Genomic DNA, 20,850 nt, shown 5'->3' on the forward strand with positions numbered 1-20,850 from the left:
ATGTTTATTATAGTCATAATAACTCTAAAACAGAGAATAATGTTTCAAAAATTTAAATGTATTATTTGGTTAAAGATCTTTATTCCTCAAAAGAATCAAAACTACAAAGTCGAAGTCAAAAATATCTTTATTCAAATATAGGTGGCACTTTTGATGGGTACATTACATGAGAATTAAACTTAAAAATAAAGCTACAAGGGTTCCGAACGCACCCTGGTCTAAGAAGAAGCCCACAACAAAATAAGAAAATAATTATTTTCACCACCTACAGAACCCTCATTCAGTGCATAATGTCCAAAAGCAGTCAAAACGTCCCGCGCACGTCTCACTTAACACTCGCGGAATGTTGCTAGCTCACAAACTTTTCCCATTTTTCCCATCTTATTGTAAACGTTTAGAACATTAGAGGTAATAAAAATAATTACTGTCAACTGTTAAATGGACTGAAGTGAGTAACCGCCTGTACGAGAAACAATACTAAATTAGAGTGGTTTTCGATACTTCAATACTACTCGTGTACATGGTTTCTGTATGTTATTGTTTCTGTTACTTTCACGAATTGTTTTAATGAAACTTCTATACCCCTAACTGGTTAGCCCACTACCTAAGACTGAATCATCACTAACCATCAGGTGAGATTGCAGTCAAGGGCTTGGGCAACTTGTAGTAAAATAAAAAATAAAGAATTGCTAATTGGCACATCTTCGTCGAAATACCATCCGTAACTAAACTCGGCCGAAGTCTCCCAGACCAGAAGAGACCATATAATTTTCAGGAATAAACAATTCCCGGGCTACAGTAACTTCAGTATATATATTATATGACAGCGATAAACCACGACGTTCACTACTGCGCGTCGTGCTGGTGGAGAAAATACTTTTAAAAGGGTTGATACAATTTAAGAATGGTTAAGGACGGTATTGCTTAAAATTTTGCAATGTGAAACTACTAGCTAATCTTGACATGTCGTGACATGGAAAAATTGCAGATTTTTTTCCAAATCCCCATCTGAAATCAATGACGGAGGTGTTCAATATCATTTAGTATTTCCACAAATGAAGAATTCACAATTCATTTATATTCATGAATGTTTATATCTAGACTAATAAATTTATCTATAACTAATAAAAGCCTTATGCCTAGAATTTAATAAAAGATAAATGTGAGTTTCAAACTGAATAAACAAAGCACTAAATCCTCTTTGTTCCATCATCAAAATTCTAATGTCGTCACACCACCATTTATTTTATAAATCCCAAACGCAGACAGTGGCCAAGTGTTTATATGCCATCAGCAATAAAAAGGGATAGACAATAAAATGTTCTATTATTGTTGGAGATAAAAGCAAGCTTAATAGGGGTTTTATTACCCGGGGGAAACTTAAAACTCTCTGTTAGTTTCATGGAAAATAATGACGTCGATTTTATATGAGCTTGTTTAATAAGATGCAAGGTTTAAATTCAAATTCAAATTCAAATTCAAATTCATTTATTTCAAGTAGGCCTACTTTATAAGCACTTTTGAAACGTCAAGTATGCATGTTTGTGTGACTCTACCACCGGTTCGGAAAGCAGATTCTACCGAGAAGAGCCGGCAAGAAACTCAGTAGTTGCTCTTTTCCAACATCAACATTTACAATCATTTTGCTATCTTGCGGGAGATGAGAGCGAGGCTGGCTGCTTCCATTCTACCTTGTCATTGAGGAATTCATCAAATGTATAGTAACCTCGCTGTACTAGATGCGTTTTTACACATTTTTTAAATGTATGCATTGGTAGGTCAAGAATTTCCTTAGGAATCATGTTGTAAAAGCGTATACTCAACCCCACAAAGGAGTTCTGCACCTTTCGCAGACGATATGCAGATATCACTAATTTATGACCGTTTCTGGTAAGTCGATTGTTAATTTCAGCTTTTGATTTATAAAGAGTAATATTTTGCCTCACAAAGACTATATTATTATAAATGTATTGCGAAGCTACTGCTACTACTAAATTGCTGTGACTGGAGTCCATAGTGTAGGTTTTCAAGGTAATAATCGTGTCAGTGAAGTCATTTATTAAAATTTGACAATTTATTTTTGGCCATGCCAAATTATGATAATTATGATCATTTATGTAAAAAGCAGTAATAACCTAGTGGGAAGGAGAACGACCTAGCAGGCGCCTCTAACTTTTTAGTTAAGTGATATTTTAATTACTTAAAACGAAAAAAACTTTTCGTTTTAAGTAATTAAAATATCACTTGCTTCAACTTCACAGTTGTTCTTCACAGTTCAAAACAACGTGAGGAAACCTGTATGCCTGGGAGTTCACTATAATGTTCTCAAAGGTGTGTGGAGGCATTGGTAGACTCCGCACTGGGCCAGCGTAGTGGAGTATGGCCTTAACCCCTTCTCATTGCGGGAGGAGACCCGTGCCCTGTACTGGGCCGGTAATGGGTTGATATGATGATGTTAAATGAGTTAACTATAATTTCCAAAAAATTACATGAAAAGTAACTCTTTGATAAGCTCATTATCAGCATATCAAACCACTACCGGCTTACTTCTGTCAAATTGAGAAGGGGTTAAGGCCGTCGGCCACGACGCTTAGTGCGGTTTGCCTCCACACACACCTTTGAAAACATTATTAAGAAGTCTCAGGCATGCCGGTTTCCTTACGATGTTTTCCTTAACCATTGAAGCAAGTGATTTTTTAACTGCGTAAACCGCATATAACTTACAAAAATTTGAGGTGCGTGCTGGGTTTTGAACTCGGCCCCCTGTAAGTGAATTCGAAGTCCCACATACTGGGCTATCATCGCTATGGGCTTTATGGGCTCACTGTGCCCGTAATGGATGTTTGCAAGTTAAAGGAAACATCACTAAACCTGTTATTTTAAAAATAATACAAACATTGTTTTATAACTTTACTGTGACGACCTCCCTGGCGTAGGGATAAGAGCTGTGACTCACGAGTATAAGAGGATGTCTTTTCTGAATTATTTTTGGTTTCGTAAGATGATAGCTAGCCAGACAAGACCAGACAAAACTCAGAAGTTATAAATTCCCTGCCGGGAATCGAAGCTGGGACCTCCTTCTTAAATTCGCTAGGGAGGTCTTCAAACTTAAAAAAAAAGACAGCAAAATAAATGGGAAAATAATCTTGACGAATTTGGTTTACACTAAGGAGGTGGCTGAGTTTAAGATTCGCGTAAATAAAACTAGATTTGGAGTTAATCTGTCACTTTACTCAAATGACCTAAGGCGTCGGTCGTAATATGTATGTTACGGAAGATAACGTCTTTACCCGGCGTAAATAGATCGGATCTTTATTAAAATCAGGTCTAGTTTATCCAACTCGAAATGGTTAGCAAATCTAATAAATATTATACACCGCATAATAATAATAACTAGTTGTCGCCTTGTGTTCGAAATTCAACCATAATTAAATTTAAATTATAGGCTTGGAAATTATTAAGATACTGCTTCCAAAGATCATACTGCTATAATCACAGATCTCGCCAAGGCTTATTATTAATATAATATTTATGTTTTTGAGCTGTCTCCAAAGCACACATAAAAAAACGATTTTTGATGAATTTTGAAATTAAAAAAATTCTGAGCGAGCTGTCCTTTGGAGACAGCTCATAAAAAATCGAAAACCGATATTTTTTCACGTGAGACTAAAACAAATAGTCGGTTTTTTTGCGCCACCCTAATATATATATACTCGTATATGTAGGTTTTTCTAAACAAATATTATTATTTAGATTCACATAATGCTTAATATTGAACTTTTATCTCCGACGATGTCAAGACATTTCAAATGCAAAGCTAGTAACTGGAATTATATATTGCAATGTCAATTTGAAATCTCGGCATTTTTGATAGTGTATCAGTGCCGCCATCTTTGATAAAATTTACAAGACAAAAAATGTAAACAACAAAATTTGAATAATTCTATGTAAGATCATATTTGACACGGCTCCCCGAATGATTCCAATAAATCAGCTACACAGTTAAACGATTGCTTGCAATCACGTGAAAATATGTAAATTACGGCTTCACATCACGCCCGTAATAAATCTGTTCAATTCAACGAAATTTAAACGCTTAATGTCTCATAAATAAAAGTATTACACCTTCGGTTCATGACCTACTTTTATTGATTTTTTTTTAATAGTGGTGGTTATTAATTTAACAATCTTTAGTTTCAGTCCCTACTATATTATCTAATCTAATGAGATCGGTTAGACCATGAATTCTTAGAAACTTACTGTGTCGTAAGCGTTTGTTGATTGAACATTACTACTACTATGTCAGGTGGAGTTAGGTAATTATTCTCAGTCATAGATATAAATATTTCTAATGTATTTGTTATTCGCGTTAAGTTATACAGCATAAGTGAGAACGGCCATTGAATCAACAAAAAAAACCAAAAACAGTGGAAACGCCCCACGCACCCGTGGAATGTTGCCAGCGCACAAATTTTTTCCAATATTCACATCTTATGGTGAACATTAGAGGTAAAATAATGACTGTCATCTGCTAAATGGTATGAACTGACTAACAGTTTGTTCCAGAAACCATTCTAAAGTGGAGTTGTTTTTGCTTCAATATTAGTCGTGTACACGGTTTCTGTATCTTCTTAATTCTGTGAGAACGGCTATACAACAATACCTACAGATTGGTAGATGTAGTGGAGGGATCACTTGATGTAACTATTTAGTTCAATCCTACTGTCAAATCGAAAAAAACAAGGTTAATCGGATAAAATATTTATTGGGATGCTTATTTTTCCTGTATCGTTATTTGTGTGTGCAATATAGATTTCAAATAAAACAACAAACAAACTCAGTCCTTACGCAGTAATATAATAAGTCTAAAGTCTGTTCTGAGTATCAGATTTTATCCACAAACAGTAAAATCTGTGATAAAAATAATTATTTATTTGATTTAGATATGGGTAGGAGGGCTGTGTTTCTAAAAATAACATAAGAGTAACTTATAATTTGATGGTATTGTACTTCACTTTTGTAAACTAGTATTAGATTTTAACATCAAGGACCGGTCTAGACTACGGCCGTTCTATCTGAAATTTCATCAAAAGACCCCTTTACTTGATATTAATGTCCTACTTTGACAAAGCGGCTGAAAGCTTTAGAATTTAACCTCGACGTGATTTTATTAATGTACATTGCGCTAACCCCTCGGAACTATTGTTCGAAATAAATTTTATCTTTGAATTTTTATTATCACGAGCAAAACATACGTAACGATTGGGTTAAGAAAAGTTATAATTCAGAGCTTTACGCGATTTTCCCTTTCTAATTAATTTTTATTTCCGAAAACACATTTATGGCAGTTCAATTTATTTTTGTCATAGCCATCAAACTAGTGAGCTTACGATCATTTTATTTTCTAAGTCTAGCTATAATTTAAAATCATCGTTATCAAAAAATTACCGGCCCACTACAAAGTATGGGTCCCCTCTCAGAATTATAAGGGCTTGAGAAGGGCTGCATAATTGACCGTTATGCTAACTATATATATAAAAGAGAAAGTGCGTGGGTATGTTCCATAAAGGCTCCGAAACGGCTGGACCGATTTCAATGAAACTTTCAGGGAATCTTCGGATTGACCTGGCGACTAATCCTGTAAAGTTTAGTGACGATCGGAGCACTGCTATTTTTGAACTGTCAAACTGTCAAATACAGCTTTTATTTAATATGATGATATTCTATTGTTGGGTTTACATGGGTGTAGATAATGATCTTCACCCGCTCGAGAAGAGAATAGAAGATAATGAGTACGGAGATAAATAATTATTTAATATATTATGAGACTTAAATTAAATATTTAATGATGTAAGTTTATTGTTTAAATAAAATAAAGCAAAATCTAGTTGATACTAAAATAACCAATAAGCAAGCATCAATCTGTGACGTAGGTGTGACTTTAAGTACACCAGCAACTACGCCTTTCAGATCGGAAGAATATGGATGGTGGTAGTTTAGTACCACCGCACTTACAAACGAGAGTTACAAAAAGGTCTATTTCTTTTATCATCTTACACTCATATATAAAGCTGATGAGTTTGAATGTATGTTTGTTTGTTTACTTGAACGCGATGATCTCAGAAACTACTGTATTCTAGGCAATGGCGTGCACAGGCGTTTGCACAGGTTATGCAGATGTTATAAAATAATGAAAATCTGCAGAACCAGTTATAAATACTTAAGGGTAGGCTTTTTAAAACTCTTACAATGCCTTGCCTTCAGTTTTTAATAACCAACTCGTACTGGAGGTTTTCTTCTTTTTATATCATCTGCATACCCTGTGCGTACCCTCTATGCACGCCAGTGATTCTAGGCTATATATCATTAGCAATAGAAGCGTAGCACCAATGAAGAATGTTCTTCCGCTGCGTAAACGGTTAAAGTAACGATAAAATCATGTAGCACAAAGTTGTTTCCCTTTAGAATAAAAAAAAAGGTTTGCAACACCATATGTCTATCTTGTATGGTTGACTTATACGCGGACGAAGTCGCAAGAGACCGATAGTATTATCATATAATTCATTATTGCACGAAGATTTCATAAAAACATTGCGCTTTAGTTATTCTATCCCTTATGGTTTAGCCCCATTAACTTCATCTATGCAATCCGTTGCTTTGCGAAAGAAAGGTAAAACAACAAAAATTCTTTCACATTAATAATATTGGTAATGCTAAGGAAATAATTCCAGACGGTCGCTTTTCAAGACGTCCTTTAAAAATACAAGAATATTACGAACGGAGTTTCATTCATTGCTTGTAACAATGTTTTCATCTGGTGTCCGAGTGCTTTATATTCCGCTTCAATAAACAGGAATTTGTGCTGCATATTTAAGAAGCCTTGCAGCTCTCCATCGAGATGGGAATATGAAATTGTCGTCAATAAATATTAAATGGTGGTACGGTATGCATTTGTTGGGAGGTTTGAATAATGGTTTATTGTATTGTTTTATAGTTTTTTAATTTATATAGTACCTACGTTGTTTATCATTTAAATTCCTTTATTCTTGCATCTTTTGTTTCTACATCGGTGTTCTTTATGTTTCCCAGAGATGGCGGTACTGGCACATTAATTAAAATGGTGAGATGAAATTTTAACAATATTTCAATTGGTGATCATTAAAGTTAGTGGCTCTGTGTGTAAAATCTTATATCTTTAAACGAGCAATTCTTGTGTATATATAATTGGAATCACGGAAACAGGGGGTTTCGGAAGATAAGTCGATCTAGCTAGGATGAATTTTTAGAAAATGTATTTTTATTTGTGTTTTCCAGTAATAACGGATTTGGTGCAGACGAAGTTGCAGGGGTCAGCTAGTGATATCTAAGTATGATAGGTCACGTTGTTTATTCACATTCAGAGTTTAAATATGTAGGTGGCATATCGGCTCATTATTAGATCGGATAAACATGCAAGAGTTTCGCGAGGTTATTTAATTAGAAGTATACCGTACATGAGTAGGTATACTATAGTTCATTCCAACACAATGATATTCCATTTCCAAATTATTTTACTACTGTACTATATTATAGTACTAAATATTGAAGAGATTTCAAGGTTTTGCATCTAAAAAATAAAGTAAAGCAATTTTATTGAAATTATATTGTAAACTAAGCTTATTATGAAATGTAGTCTCGCATAAAATCGCACGGGTCTTGTTAACAATCCCATTTTTTACAAAGCAAATGTTAAAATTACACGCTATTTTCAATGCTGAAAAATACAATTAGGAAGCAGTTACGTCCAGATACATGTATAATGCATGGTGACATGGGTCTTGTCGTCGTATAAAGATCTTTTCACACAAAAAACTAATGGAACAGTGATTCAAGAGTCCAGAGGAAAATCTTCCCCATTTCGTCGTCAGCTCTTCAGGGAGTGATTGATTCGTTTTTAACTAAAAGGTTATTTATCAAGTTGAACATCTCGGATTCTTGTTCGAGGACGGCGATAAGTAGGGGATTAAGATTACGCCGCGTTACAGTTAAATTATGAGGATTTCGGATACCTTTTTTTTAACGGTTGCGTGATATAATAAAGTATATATATATACTCGTACATTGATTATGTAATGATATACCAATATTTATTCTTACTTACGGTTCTGGTTGCAGTGGAAACAAGCGGCCCAGGACCTTGGTTTTTGGAACTCCTTACAAAATACTTATGGCCAGCAGTGGACGTCAATCGGTTGATATGATGATGACGATGATGAAGGTTCCGGTACCAATAACGTTTAACGAGCCCGATCTCTATCCGGTAAAAAGGAATACTTGCTGGAAGTTTCAGCAATTCAAAATCTTATAAAATTGAAGTCTTTTAGGTTTTCGGTTTGGGAATTGTTGTCAATCCAATACGCATTATTGAGTTTGAACAATTTGGCATATAGTTGTGACGTTTATTAGCTAATAAGATCCTTAATCGTGTGTAACAAAGGAATCTCACGGTAAATAATATAATTTTAATCATAAATAGTCTTAAGGACTTGAATAATTAATAGCTACTGGGGTAGGTATTAATTATAATGGTGCCTTTGAAATCCTGTTTTAGCTTTTGATTCGAAGTTATGCTATTAAATATAATATATTGAATTTGATATACTGCTGTCAGTTCGAAGTAAGTTTACGCATTTTGTTATTTAATTGCCTTTGATTAGGAGAGTGGTAAGGAATCTCAATTATAGAGAAACGGTATTAATTAAATAAATTGGGTTCAAGGATGCTCGGTATAATATTTGTTTCTATGTACGTATTGTATGTGTCTATATCGTCAGTGCTCTATATACCTATAAAGTCAGTTATCAACATGATATAAGCTATTATTTAAGTTTGAGTACTGTTACAATTTACGTTTTAACTTCTTTCTTTTTTAATAGTTGAATAAACAGGAAATGAAAAAGTGTTTGACTGTTGAATTTTCATTTCTTATCAACATTTGTGTATATTTGTGTGAGGAAATCAGTCATATGGCTGAACTTAATTATTTGCTTGGCAGTTACCGACTAGTTTTAGTTATTTATTTGAGTTTACCCCTAAATTTTCCTTCTAGTAGTTATCCTACAAATTTAGTGCACTTCATACATGCACAAAAGCACTGCCTGCCCTAAAAATTTCATATAATTGTCAACAGAGGAGGATTTTGACATTTAATGCCACTTTAATGGTTTATGCTTACCCTGGTACAAATAACTGTGCACCCTACTGCTGTATCCTACGTATATTTATGTACCTAATTATAATTTTCTTCCTACCTGTATGTACCTACTTTTATTTGATTTATTTTTTCCTACGTTTCTTTTTTTACTTATAATATTAAGAGGTCATCCCATATGCCGGCAAAGGCCTCAAAAATTTCCGAATCATCTAAAGAATCATCGAAGAAGAAAGGAGGACTTTCTTCCAGGAAATCTTTTTTGTGGATAGATGATTCTAAAGTACGCCAAGGCGAGTAACATAGCGTGGGTATCACATAGTAGCCCCCCTGCGTCCGGCGATTATATTTTTGCCGTTTGAAAGTTGCAGTTTGGAATTAATAGAGTAAGTTTAAAAAGTTTTTCCTAAGTTATGTGCGTTTTATGCAATTAAAAATCACTTCTGAAGGAAAACATCTTGAGGAAACCAGCATGCCTGTTCTCCATAATGTTCTCAAAGGTGTTTAAAGTCTACCAATCCGCACTGGGCCAGCGGAGCCAGAAAGTTTGTGCAAACGGGTACCTGATAAATCCACTTCGATTCAAGCAATTTTCAACATGCAACTCCAAACGAATGGAACTTAATTTCGAATCGAACTCTATTTCTAACAAATACCTACTGGACCTAATACATTTGGGCCAATACGTGCTTTACGGGCTTCTTTGATAAACTTTGACTGCGCAAGTTTAGCAGAACTACATGATTCAATGAACAACTTACTGATAGAGTGAAGCGTGTACTTGGCTTGAACTCAGAACTATGTAGGGGACGGGTTCACGGATACTGAAAGACTTTGTAATAAGTTTTTATACTCGACTAATTGTGGTCCGCGTTTTTCGTTTGCGTATTTTACCATTTTCACATAACCTAAATGTAGGCTGTAGCCTATGTTACACTGCATCCTTTCAATGAACTCTGTGCCAAAATCAAATTAATTGATTGCTTGGTTAAGACAGGAACGAAGGACAAACGAACAGATACAATTTTGTATTTATAACATTAGTTGGTTATGTAATTGAACATAAAAAATAATTATTGAAACTTTTTTTCAGAGTTACCTATGGATAAAAAAATTAATCGTCGCTATGACACCCGCCAATTAAAAAAAAACTATTTGATATACTAAATACGCATATTTCTTATAAGTGAGAAATTTAAAGAAAAATTAATATATTGGCATAATCTGTAGGCTAAAATAGAATTGGTTATAGAACAATCAAAATTACACTGATTTACATTTACATCGGTGCTAAACCTTGTGTTGCCGACTTGACAGTATGATTTTCATGAATACAACAAGCGATCCTTGACTCTTCACGTATTATCGTACCAAGTTCGCCGTATTTACTGTATGACAATAATACTACATATAGTTTATGCATGGTCTAGCAAAAGTTCATAAGAATAAGGTGCAAGGTATAGAGCTGATTAATTTTGGGTCAACCCATCAGTGGCCCATTACAGTGCATGGGAATTTATTCAGAAGTGTTTAAGCGCCGCCCTGGCAAAATGCGGATTGGTAGCCTTCCCACGCTTTTGGAGAACTTTATGGGGAACTCTCAAGCATGCAGATTTCCTAATGATGTTTTTGTTTACGATGTGCGATATAGCTTTAAATGCACAACTCCACTGGGCGAATGAGTAGAATGAAGACCCCGCATTACTGAAAGCAGAGTTGTTAAGTGGACAGACGACGTCAAACGAGACATCTATGTTATGTGTCAAATATCATCGTATGATTCTTGAGTCGTAGTTAGTGAGTATTGGATTTGGAACTCTCTCTCTACTAATGACGATAATATTGTTTTCTTGCAAAACAGTAACGTTCAACCCTCATGGACAAACGACACTATGCGAGACTTGGACGGACGACCTTAAGTAATTTACGTTGATCGACAACATTTCTTTCATTTGCAATATCGCCAAAACTCAGAATAACCTACTCAAATTTCTTTTGTATAATATTTCTGTTTAGCGGAAAAAGATCATTGATCACAGATAGAAGTGCCCGAGGCTGCTCCCACGTGTACTTTAGACAATATGTTTTGCAATTTATCCACTAATTTGTCTTAGTTTTCAAGGCGAAAATACGAGTCCTATTTAATGCCTTAAACCGTGTGCTTGCCTAATAAACTGCAAAATTAAAATTTAACATTTTCAATTTTTTTTACAATTTAAATATCTCGGATTTAAAAGTAGGTATACTTTATCAACCCCTACATTCAATTACGGCTAAACATACCGAATATGTAACATATATTACAAAACAAATGTAATTATGAATTTCGTAGGAACCATTTCCTGGGATAAGATCGACGGTCCTATGTGGCCGGGATTTCAGCCGATGAACCGAACATGAGCAACAAAAAAACAAAGCGGCCGACTGGCGCAGTGGGTAGCGACCCTGCTTTCTGAGTCCATGGCCGTGGGTTCGATTCCCACAACTGGAACATGTTTGTGTGATGAACATGAATGTTTTTCAGTGTCTGGGTGTTTATCTGTATATTATTAGTATTTATGTATATTATTCATAAAAATATATCTTAGTACCCATAACACAAGCTACGCTTACTTTGGGACTAGATGGCGATGTGTGTATTGTCGTAGTATATTTATATTTAAAGAAACACATACAAATTCACATATATACTTATAATAATTTATAATATTAGTATGGATAGTTTTATTTCTTCTACTAATATATCTTACCTATGACATGAAGCATAAACTTGTAGTTCCTCGTCGGCGAAACTTTGAAGTCAACACGACATCGGTAAAGGGCGCGGTCCGTCGGAACCACGTCACGTATTCGTAAAGACGAATGCGGCGTACCATGCCAACGCGCGCGACCCGCGAGCGACGCGTCTGCCCAGTGTGCATCTGGCCCTTTGGCTCTACTGTCGTAGCTGCAACAAAAAAAAAATACTTATATTATAATCCACGATGAGAAGGGTTAATGCCACGCTGTAGTCTACGCTGGCCCAGTGCGGATTGTTGGACTCCACACACCTTTGAGAACATTATGTAGAACTCTCAGGCCTGCAACGCACATAACTTAGAAAAGGTAGAGACTGGGATTTGAACTTGGCCCCCCGAATGTGAAGTCAAGCTCCTAACCAATGCGCTATCACCGCTACTAGTAGCGGGCCGGTAGTGGGTTTATGTGATGATATTATAATTTCTATGTATCCTTGTAATCTTTACGCCATCATAGCAGAAATATGGAGATCCGTAGGAGTACAAGAGCTACCGACATAGATCAAAGAGTAGCGAGACTGAAGCAGCGGGGAAAATAGAGAGAACCGATGGATATTGGGGTCCCAAGGTGTTGGAATGGCTCCGCACTGGTACAAGCAGCAAGTCGCTGGGATTTGCGGCTCAGGACCGTAAACTTTGGAACTCACTACAAAATAACAATATCCAACAGTGGACGTCAATCGGTTAAATTTATGATGATGATTATTATAAATGCGACAGTTTGGATGGATGTTTGTTATAAAACCACGCCGGGACGGCTAATCGGATCTAGAGGAAATTAAGCACAGGAATAGATTGAACACCGAAATAGTACACAGGCTACTTTTATCCAGGAAAAATATATGGTTCACGTGGGAAAGTTTTGTTATTATTTTCCATAGGGTATTCCATAGAGATTAACAAGTTTTTTGCGTAGCGGTAAGAAATCAAAGAGTAAGTAGCTCATAGAACAATACACATCAAAATATACATGTGAACTCGCGGGTAGCTAGTATTATATATTTCAATTTAAAATGCATGTGCAAATTTCAGAACCGGAAAGATTGGAACGCGCATCTCCCTAGCAATCGTGGCCTGAGTACTTTCCAATTATGTAACCACAGTTCTCGTCAACTGCTACCGAAATTAATATATATGTATTCTCAATTTTATAGCGGCTGTAGGGAAGAATACTACGATAAAAATATAAAACATTTCATATTTATATTTGACACAATAGTAGTTTTCACACGAATCATCTATATCAAAATGCGATTCTTAAAATTCTTTAAGTTCACCTAACTTAAAGAATTATATTATATATCTCCAAGATCCGTTGCTTTACGAGACTCTGCGAAGAAAAAAAATTCGCAAATACTTCCTAGGTCGGCCACCCATCTTATGCCTCACTTATATGAACGTTGTATAACCAGCGTAATCGGAAAAGTAACTTGATAAATTACCCTTCATAATTAATGTTTAAGTTCCAGCCAAGTACATAAATTTGGCAAATTACATTCGTAATCTACTTGACTGATAAACATTATAAAAAGGAACCAATAACTTACACCAAAGGTAACTTTCAATGAAAAATAATAAAAACTAACGCAAAGATCGCAGGGAAATGGCATGGCTAGGTTACCTTCATGTTTTCTTTGAGTCAAACCCAATACATTCTGAGATAAATTAGAATTGAAACGAAAGCCTTGTTAGAAATCTCAACGGACAAAGAAACTCAGGAGATCTTTGAAAGCATTTCTCCCCGGTTAAAACAAACAATAGTTATTGTTCAATATCCTTAAACGAAATGGCATCTTAAATAAATCGAATCTACCCGTACTACAATCGCAAAAAATATTGACGATATAAGAAGTATTGAATTTTTGTTCTAGTGAAACTTTCTGGGAAAGGTAAAGTTTCAAAAAACACAATATAAAAATAACATACACATTCATGCTTTAAGGTGACACGTGACCGACAGGTATAATGCAATAATTACTTTAAACTGGCAAAATTTTATTTAAACAACGAAAAGAAATATTTAAAAAAATTATGAAAAATGTTTTGGCGCTTTGTTCTGACCTTTTACCATAAAAACAAATATCTCCCAACCGGCCAAAAAGTAATATTACGAAAGTAATTAAGTAATCAGAAAACATTAATACATTCATGCGGTCGTACTATTAACTCTTTCATATGACAGAGAGATTTTTTCTTCTTCCACTACAAGTTAGTTCTACCCCTAATCGGTTTCCACGCGACATCGTTTCGTAAAGTTAAATCGCTAAGGGGCACGTCTTTGTAGGTAGGGTGGTAACTAGCCACGGCTGAAGCCTCCTAGACCGGAGGAAATTCAGAAATTATAAATTCCTATTTACCCCTGACGGGAATCAAACGCCACCTAAAATCACAGCGCTCACCACTTCACAGGGAGGTTGGCAACAACTATTATGTTTAAATTTACTTCAACTATTGCGTTAAATCCTTTATAGGAATATTATATAGTTTCACCGATTCCCGATTATTTAGTGAGCAGAACACAAAGTAGAATTATATTCGTTAATTTATATAGGCATTGCATGTCATATTATGACTTAACATGTATACCTACAATGTTTTATGCAAATCAGCTCATATTACGATTTTTATAAAGAAGTAAAAAAAAGGTTTACCGTTACTAAACCTGAAAAAAAATATACAAACTACGCACATGAGTAAGCGAATCACCTGATAATAAGTTATTACCGCTGCTCATACACAACTAGGAACGCCACATTGATGGCTTAATAAGCCATCTGTGCAGGCAGCATGAATGGCTATGGAATACAGTAGATGGAAGATTGTTCCGCAATTGCGCAAGTGCGATGCAAAAACTATCTGATATCACGGATTAAAAAATGACAAACATCCAAATGTTGTAGATGAAATCTGATTCTGCTGCATGAAGTTTCGAAAGAGAAAAGGGAAGGTGGTATCAATGCAAGAAAATCATGAGAACGATATACTACTTTTAGAAGATAAAATAAATAAATATATTACGACAGTACCACCTAGCCCCAAAGTAAGCGTAGCTTGTGTTATGGGTACTAAGACAGCTGATGAATATTGTTATGAATATAATACACAGAAATACTTATAATATACAGATAAGCACCCAGACACTGAAAAACGTTCATGTTCATCACACAAACATTCTCCAGTTGTGGGAATCGAACCCACGGCCACGACTCAGAAAGCAGGTTCGCTGCCCACTGCGCCAGTCGGCTGTCAAAATATTGATTATGAATAAATACCTAAATAAAAAACAGTTTCGTTAATAAAACCATAACGACAAGCACAGAGCAGATGTGCCGGCATAAAAGAGCTTCATGCCGTATGCCGTGACAGCATACGAGCAAATTTTTTCCAACGTGTTGCATATTCTGTGGCTGGGTGTTTATGTATATTAAAAGTATTTATATATATTATTCATAAAAATACTCATCTGTCATCTTAGTACCCACAACACAAGCTACGCTTACTTTTGGGCTAGATTGCGATGTGTGTATTGTCGTAATATAAACTTAAACATACCCTCTCACAGTTTGTCTTATTATTGTTGCTACGGCAACCCGTAGCCTTATGTATTCAACATCTACGTTCCGAACATAATTATCCGGAGCCATTTATTTCCTTCAAAAGTTACCTTTGAAATTCGCACAAGGCCCCGTACTTTGGAAATGAAAACGTTTTCACTCATAAATATTTCATAACCGAGCGGGCTTATGGCCTTCTAACTCGAGGGAAGTTCTTTGTGCAGCTCTAAATGTAATGCTGTCACATTGGGATAAACTGGCGGCCATGATCGTGTAGGATATACCTGCGTAAAATAAATTGTAAATACATAATATTGAGACATATTGAGGACTGGTTGGCATTTCTATTTCATAGAAGTACAGTGGCACTTACTGAATTCTGAATATATAATTCTGAATATAGAATATCAAATTCGTAATATTATGTTGTTTGAATAAATTGCATTGATACTGTAATTTTCACATAACTAATTATCGTTTTTGCTTATATACTTCCAAAAGTTCTCCCAGTGGGTATCGTACGCAGTGACTTAGAGAATATAATGGAGTGAGGACCGCAACGTCCTCTGTGCTACAACTACGATCTGCGATCACCAACACGTCCCAGCATGGTGATGGGGCAAACCTTCCCGTTGCAAGAGTCGTTTAGTGCAGCAGTGGACTCTAATAGGAAATTGTTAACTACGTACAAATGTATATATCTGTGTCCAACGGATGTAGCTTCAGATAGAAATACTTCAAAACATAATAATATCTATTTAAAATATGTATATAGTATATATATATATATATATATATATAAACACATACAATGAAAGAACTAATTTAGGTGCACTCTTTTTAAAGGACAATTATTTATAAGAACATTTACGATACCACGAAACCAATCTGTTGTACGAGCTGACCCTCTTAAATGATGAATGACCCCAATTTCGATAAATAAGACTTCAACATCGGGGCGTAACTAGCGGTTATTTACTAAAGCATCATCAATCAAGATCGATTGAGCAAGAGTAATACCCAATATTATATAAATTCGTCATAATCCGTCATTGCTACGTGATCATTTACCAGGAAATGTTTGGTAAGATAACACCAGTCCATATAGCTTACGAATTAAATTTATCAGCCAAATGAGCAATATTTGTAATTGCGCAAATAAACTGTAATAATCGTAGGAGGTCCGCCGGAGGCTCTTGTGTTTACAAGTTATCACGATAAAGTTTATATATGAAAAATGGGTAACAATCAAGGTAAAGATAAGTCTAACTTTCTAAACACCTCTTGTTTCTCACGATGAGGATTCTTATTTAAATATAGATAAATAATAACAAAAAAATATTACATATTTACAATAGATCGATTTTATTTTAGAGGATCAAATAATATTGCGCCGTTCGTCTTCTTCTTGCTAGACTCTGTAATCTAGTGTTCCTTACATGCCCATAAAATTCTTAAAATGTGGGTATATAGATATCTATATACCCACATTTCAAAAGTTTCTATTCTCTTGCACAGGCCTTGATTTCTACCGCATTTATTGTATACCGGAGGATACGGAAGGCTGCACGGATTTGTGCAATGCTGTATTGCGCCATTATTTCCCAAAAAAAGCATCTATTAAATCTTAGCATCTAAGTTAATCACTAAGCACTAACTCGGTAGGTATTAGGTTTTTATCACAATCTATTCTGATGGAATCAGAGATTTAAGTTCTAAGCATTCATCAACAGATTCCCCATTTGTTATGCGCCCAATCTATTATTCCATTTAGTAAATATGGAAGAAAGAAAGAAATAACTTTTCAAATGATTATGAAAGTTAATATAGCAGTTCTGTTGAATAAGTAAATTATTATTTCATAGACCTGTTTTAATTTACATAAATACTTTAATGTTTCAGATGACAGTTGATTGGAATAATAAAGACGATGTTCTAAAATTATAGGTGTTTTTTTTTGCAGGAATACAGCGTAAATTAAATATTTCTTTTGTTGAAAACCTTTTTATTATGATATTATTTAAAAACAGGTTGAGTTCTAAATAAAGAAAAAGGACAATAAAGACAGAATCGTTCGTTCGTAAAGGGAGGAAGGAAATTTATTATAGGTAGGTATCTTTTTTGTTCGTTTACTTAAATTATTATTCTCCCGATGGCATCATTCTTCGTTATAACGTTAGAATACCGATTTAACCTCAGAGGGAGTAAAAAACAGACGAGAACCTATGTTTTATTTGCATTTAACTATATTTTTTAAACGAGGGAAAGAGTGGTAAATCTAACGCTGATACCAAAGTGGCGACATAATATTGCATTGCTTTAAACTTGAAGCTTTTTAAAAGAAAGTGGTTTAATATAAATTAGCTCACTGCTTCAATAAAAGTAAAAATATAAAAAATAAAACTACTTTAAGTTTAATCAGTGACGGCAATAAAAACTTATCAAGATATTTTCCGGTGACCTACAAAATTTAAATTATATATGTATTATATGTGTTTTTTATAATGATATGCTTATCCTTTACTTACTATTACATAAAGCTAAAGAGTTTGTTTGTTTACTTAAACGTGTTGGTCTCAGTAACTACGGTCAAAAATTGAAAAAAATCTATTAGTGTCGGATAGACTATATGCCTTCCTCGACTATATCGAGGAAGGCTATATGCCTTCCTCGATATCATCCACCAAAACCAATAGGAGCATAGTACCAATGAAGGAGGTTTCAAAATTGGGTTTTTTTCTTTTTGTGAGCTGCTTAAACGGTTAAAGATTCGATAAAATCATGTAGACAAAGTTGTTCCCTTTTGTAGTTCTAAAAAAAGTCTGCGACAGCAGGTCTATCTGTCTTTTTCGGTTGAATTTTACGCGGACGAAGTCGTGAGGGACCGCTAGTTAGAAATATGCCTGTTAGAAAAAAATAAGGCTAGATTATATAAGATAATATGTTGTTGATTATATAAGATAGTATTATATATTCTTGCTAAATTATTGTTCTATGAAGACTTTTGTTCTATTACATTTCATTTAGTCTGTGGCGTTAACCTTATCAATAGGAAACCAACAGCTTTGACCATTATCATTCTGGGATTTACTTTCTCCTTGCTCGGTGATTGGTGAAGCTGAATTTTCTTTTCAATTTTGCTCTGTCAATAGGTATTATTATTTTTTCGTATTATTTACTTTAACATCAAAGTATCTGAGCGTTGGTATATTCATTGCCATAAGGTATAATACATTTTCGTTAAAGTTCAATACGATTGATTGTTCCGGAAAAATAAATTAATAGGGAGTCTATTTTTAGGAGTGGTGAAAGCCTAGCCTAAACTAAGGACTTCGTCTTTCTGCGGGCCCAGTGCGCATCCCAACATTTAACTTTTCTTAGTTATGTAGGTTTTAAGCAATTCAAATATCATTTACTGCAAAGGTGAAGGAAAAAATCTTTATAAAGTTCTCAGTGGCATGCGGAGTCCACCAATACACACTGGGCAATATTTGGTGGAAAACATTTTGGAAGATCTGATCAGTGTGGAATAAATAGATGGAAGAAATAATAAATTTATGTTTCCCTTGTTTCCGAAAATTAGGATTTAATGTTCATTGCACTTCACGGAATAATGCAAAGTAACGCATGCTTCTATCTAATATTTAAAGATATTATTCTATGAAATCGAATTAAGGGCCTGTTTCAGATATGTTATTCACTAATTCTGTCTTTCAAGGAAACGACAAAACTTTACCTTTAAGCCTAAACCGAGAGTTATGTGCGTTTTTAAACAATTAAAACATCACCTGCTTTAATAGTGAAGGGAAACAGGAAACCTGCATGCCTGAGAGTTCTTCACAACGTTCTCAAAGGCATGTGAAGTCCACCGATCCGCACTGGGCCAGTGTGGTGGACTGGTAAAAATAAACCCTTCTCATTGTGGGAGGAGACCAGGGCCCTAGTGGGCCGATAATGGATTGATATGATGATGATGATCCGTCACATGTCAGAAGGTAGTGAACCAGGCCCTAAGTTTAGGCAATGTATGATACAAAATATACAAAAGAATACATTTTTATATATTCATACATTATTTGCTAGTCCCGACATACCAGACAATCCACCATAGACCTATGAGTATATAATATCTTATGCACAACATCCGCCCTTATTTATCTTATTACTCCATCAGTCCGGATTCATGGCTCAATCACATTCTGCCAGTGTATGTGCATATTTTATAAGTCGCTCAAGCGCAGATTTGATATTCATAAGCGTTCCCAAGTGTATGCGGAATTAGTTTCCGCGCGATCCTGCGATGTAATAGACCGTAGTATATTATTATACTTAGGCTTATCCGCGACTTTCTATAAGCCAACGTTAATTGTAAGACGTTTATTGTAAGGCTGTTTGATTAGATTTAAAAGCCCTTCAAGAGCTTTTGGCTATCCCGGACTAAAACATCCCATGTTCATCACCAGGATGTTAACTCTATTTATTTAATTTATTACCATTGAGAAAATAACAGTAGAATAGAAATACAAAGATGGAAGTAGAATAAAAAAGGCGGCTTTATTGCTCAGTAGCGATCTCTGCCAGGCAACCCTAGGATTGGGACAACATGAGCGAGAGCGAACGGTGGTGTAAAATTATTATAAACCTACAATCAAATGGTTAGCCTTTTGATTGGAGGTATTGAAACACAGAAACAAAATTGCACAAATAATAGTAATATAATAAATAAATATAAAATAATAATACTCTATGCCGAATTTTTAGCTGTACAAATGTTAGAAAGGTTAGTTTTACAACTTGGAAGTAAGAATGAAGAATGGTATGTCCGTCTTAGAATTCCGGCTATATCTGAAACAAACTTTATCAAAATGCGCACAATCGCAGGATGGTTTATTGGTAAAACAACGTAATGAAGTTCGGGCTTATTATTAAACTACCTAAGTTCTTCTCCAAATTTAACAACAGGTATACAGGATTTACATTAAAGCCAAAAACTAAATATTAACGTGACTTAATTAATAAAAATTTCATCGTCTTTTTGACCCGTTGTCTTAATGCCATACGAAGAGGACTATTAGTATTGGGGAACACTTGTGAAGGTGAAGGTGCCTCTACTAGCTGATTTTCAGTATCTGTTACAGTAGACGAACCGACAACAGACTTATCGAAACTTTTGAATACAAGAAAAGAAAACAAGCAGGTCCACTTCTGATTTAGTGATTTTAGGTAAGATGGATTATTGAGTACGACCCTTATCGACTTTATAACGGTGGGTATTTATACAATAGCATTCAATTTTATACTTCTGTCT

At 34.9% G+C, this 20,850-nt stretch overlaps 1 protein-coding gene across 1 annotated transcript in view; it reads right to left on the reverse strand.

The window, feature by feature from the left end:
* The window catches only part of LOC120624156 (hemicentin-1-like), a 300,069-nt gene that overhangs the window by 83,523 nt on the left and 195,696 nt on the right, over nt 1-20,850 (reverse strand). The window contains exon 4 of the mRNA XM_039890530.1: nt 11,941-12,137. Within this exon, the coding sequence (XP_039746464.1) occupies nt 11,941-12,137 (197 nt within the window). The remainder of the gene's footprint in view (nt 1-11,940; nt 12,138-20,850) is intronic.

Source organism: Pararge aegeria, chromosome 5, assembly GCF_905163445.1.
Source record: "Pararge aegeria chromosome 5, ilParAegt1.1, whole genome shotgun sequence".
NCBI classification, from domain to species: Eukaryota; Metazoa; Arthropoda; class Insecta; order Lepidoptera; family Nymphalidae; genus Pararge; species Pararge aegeria.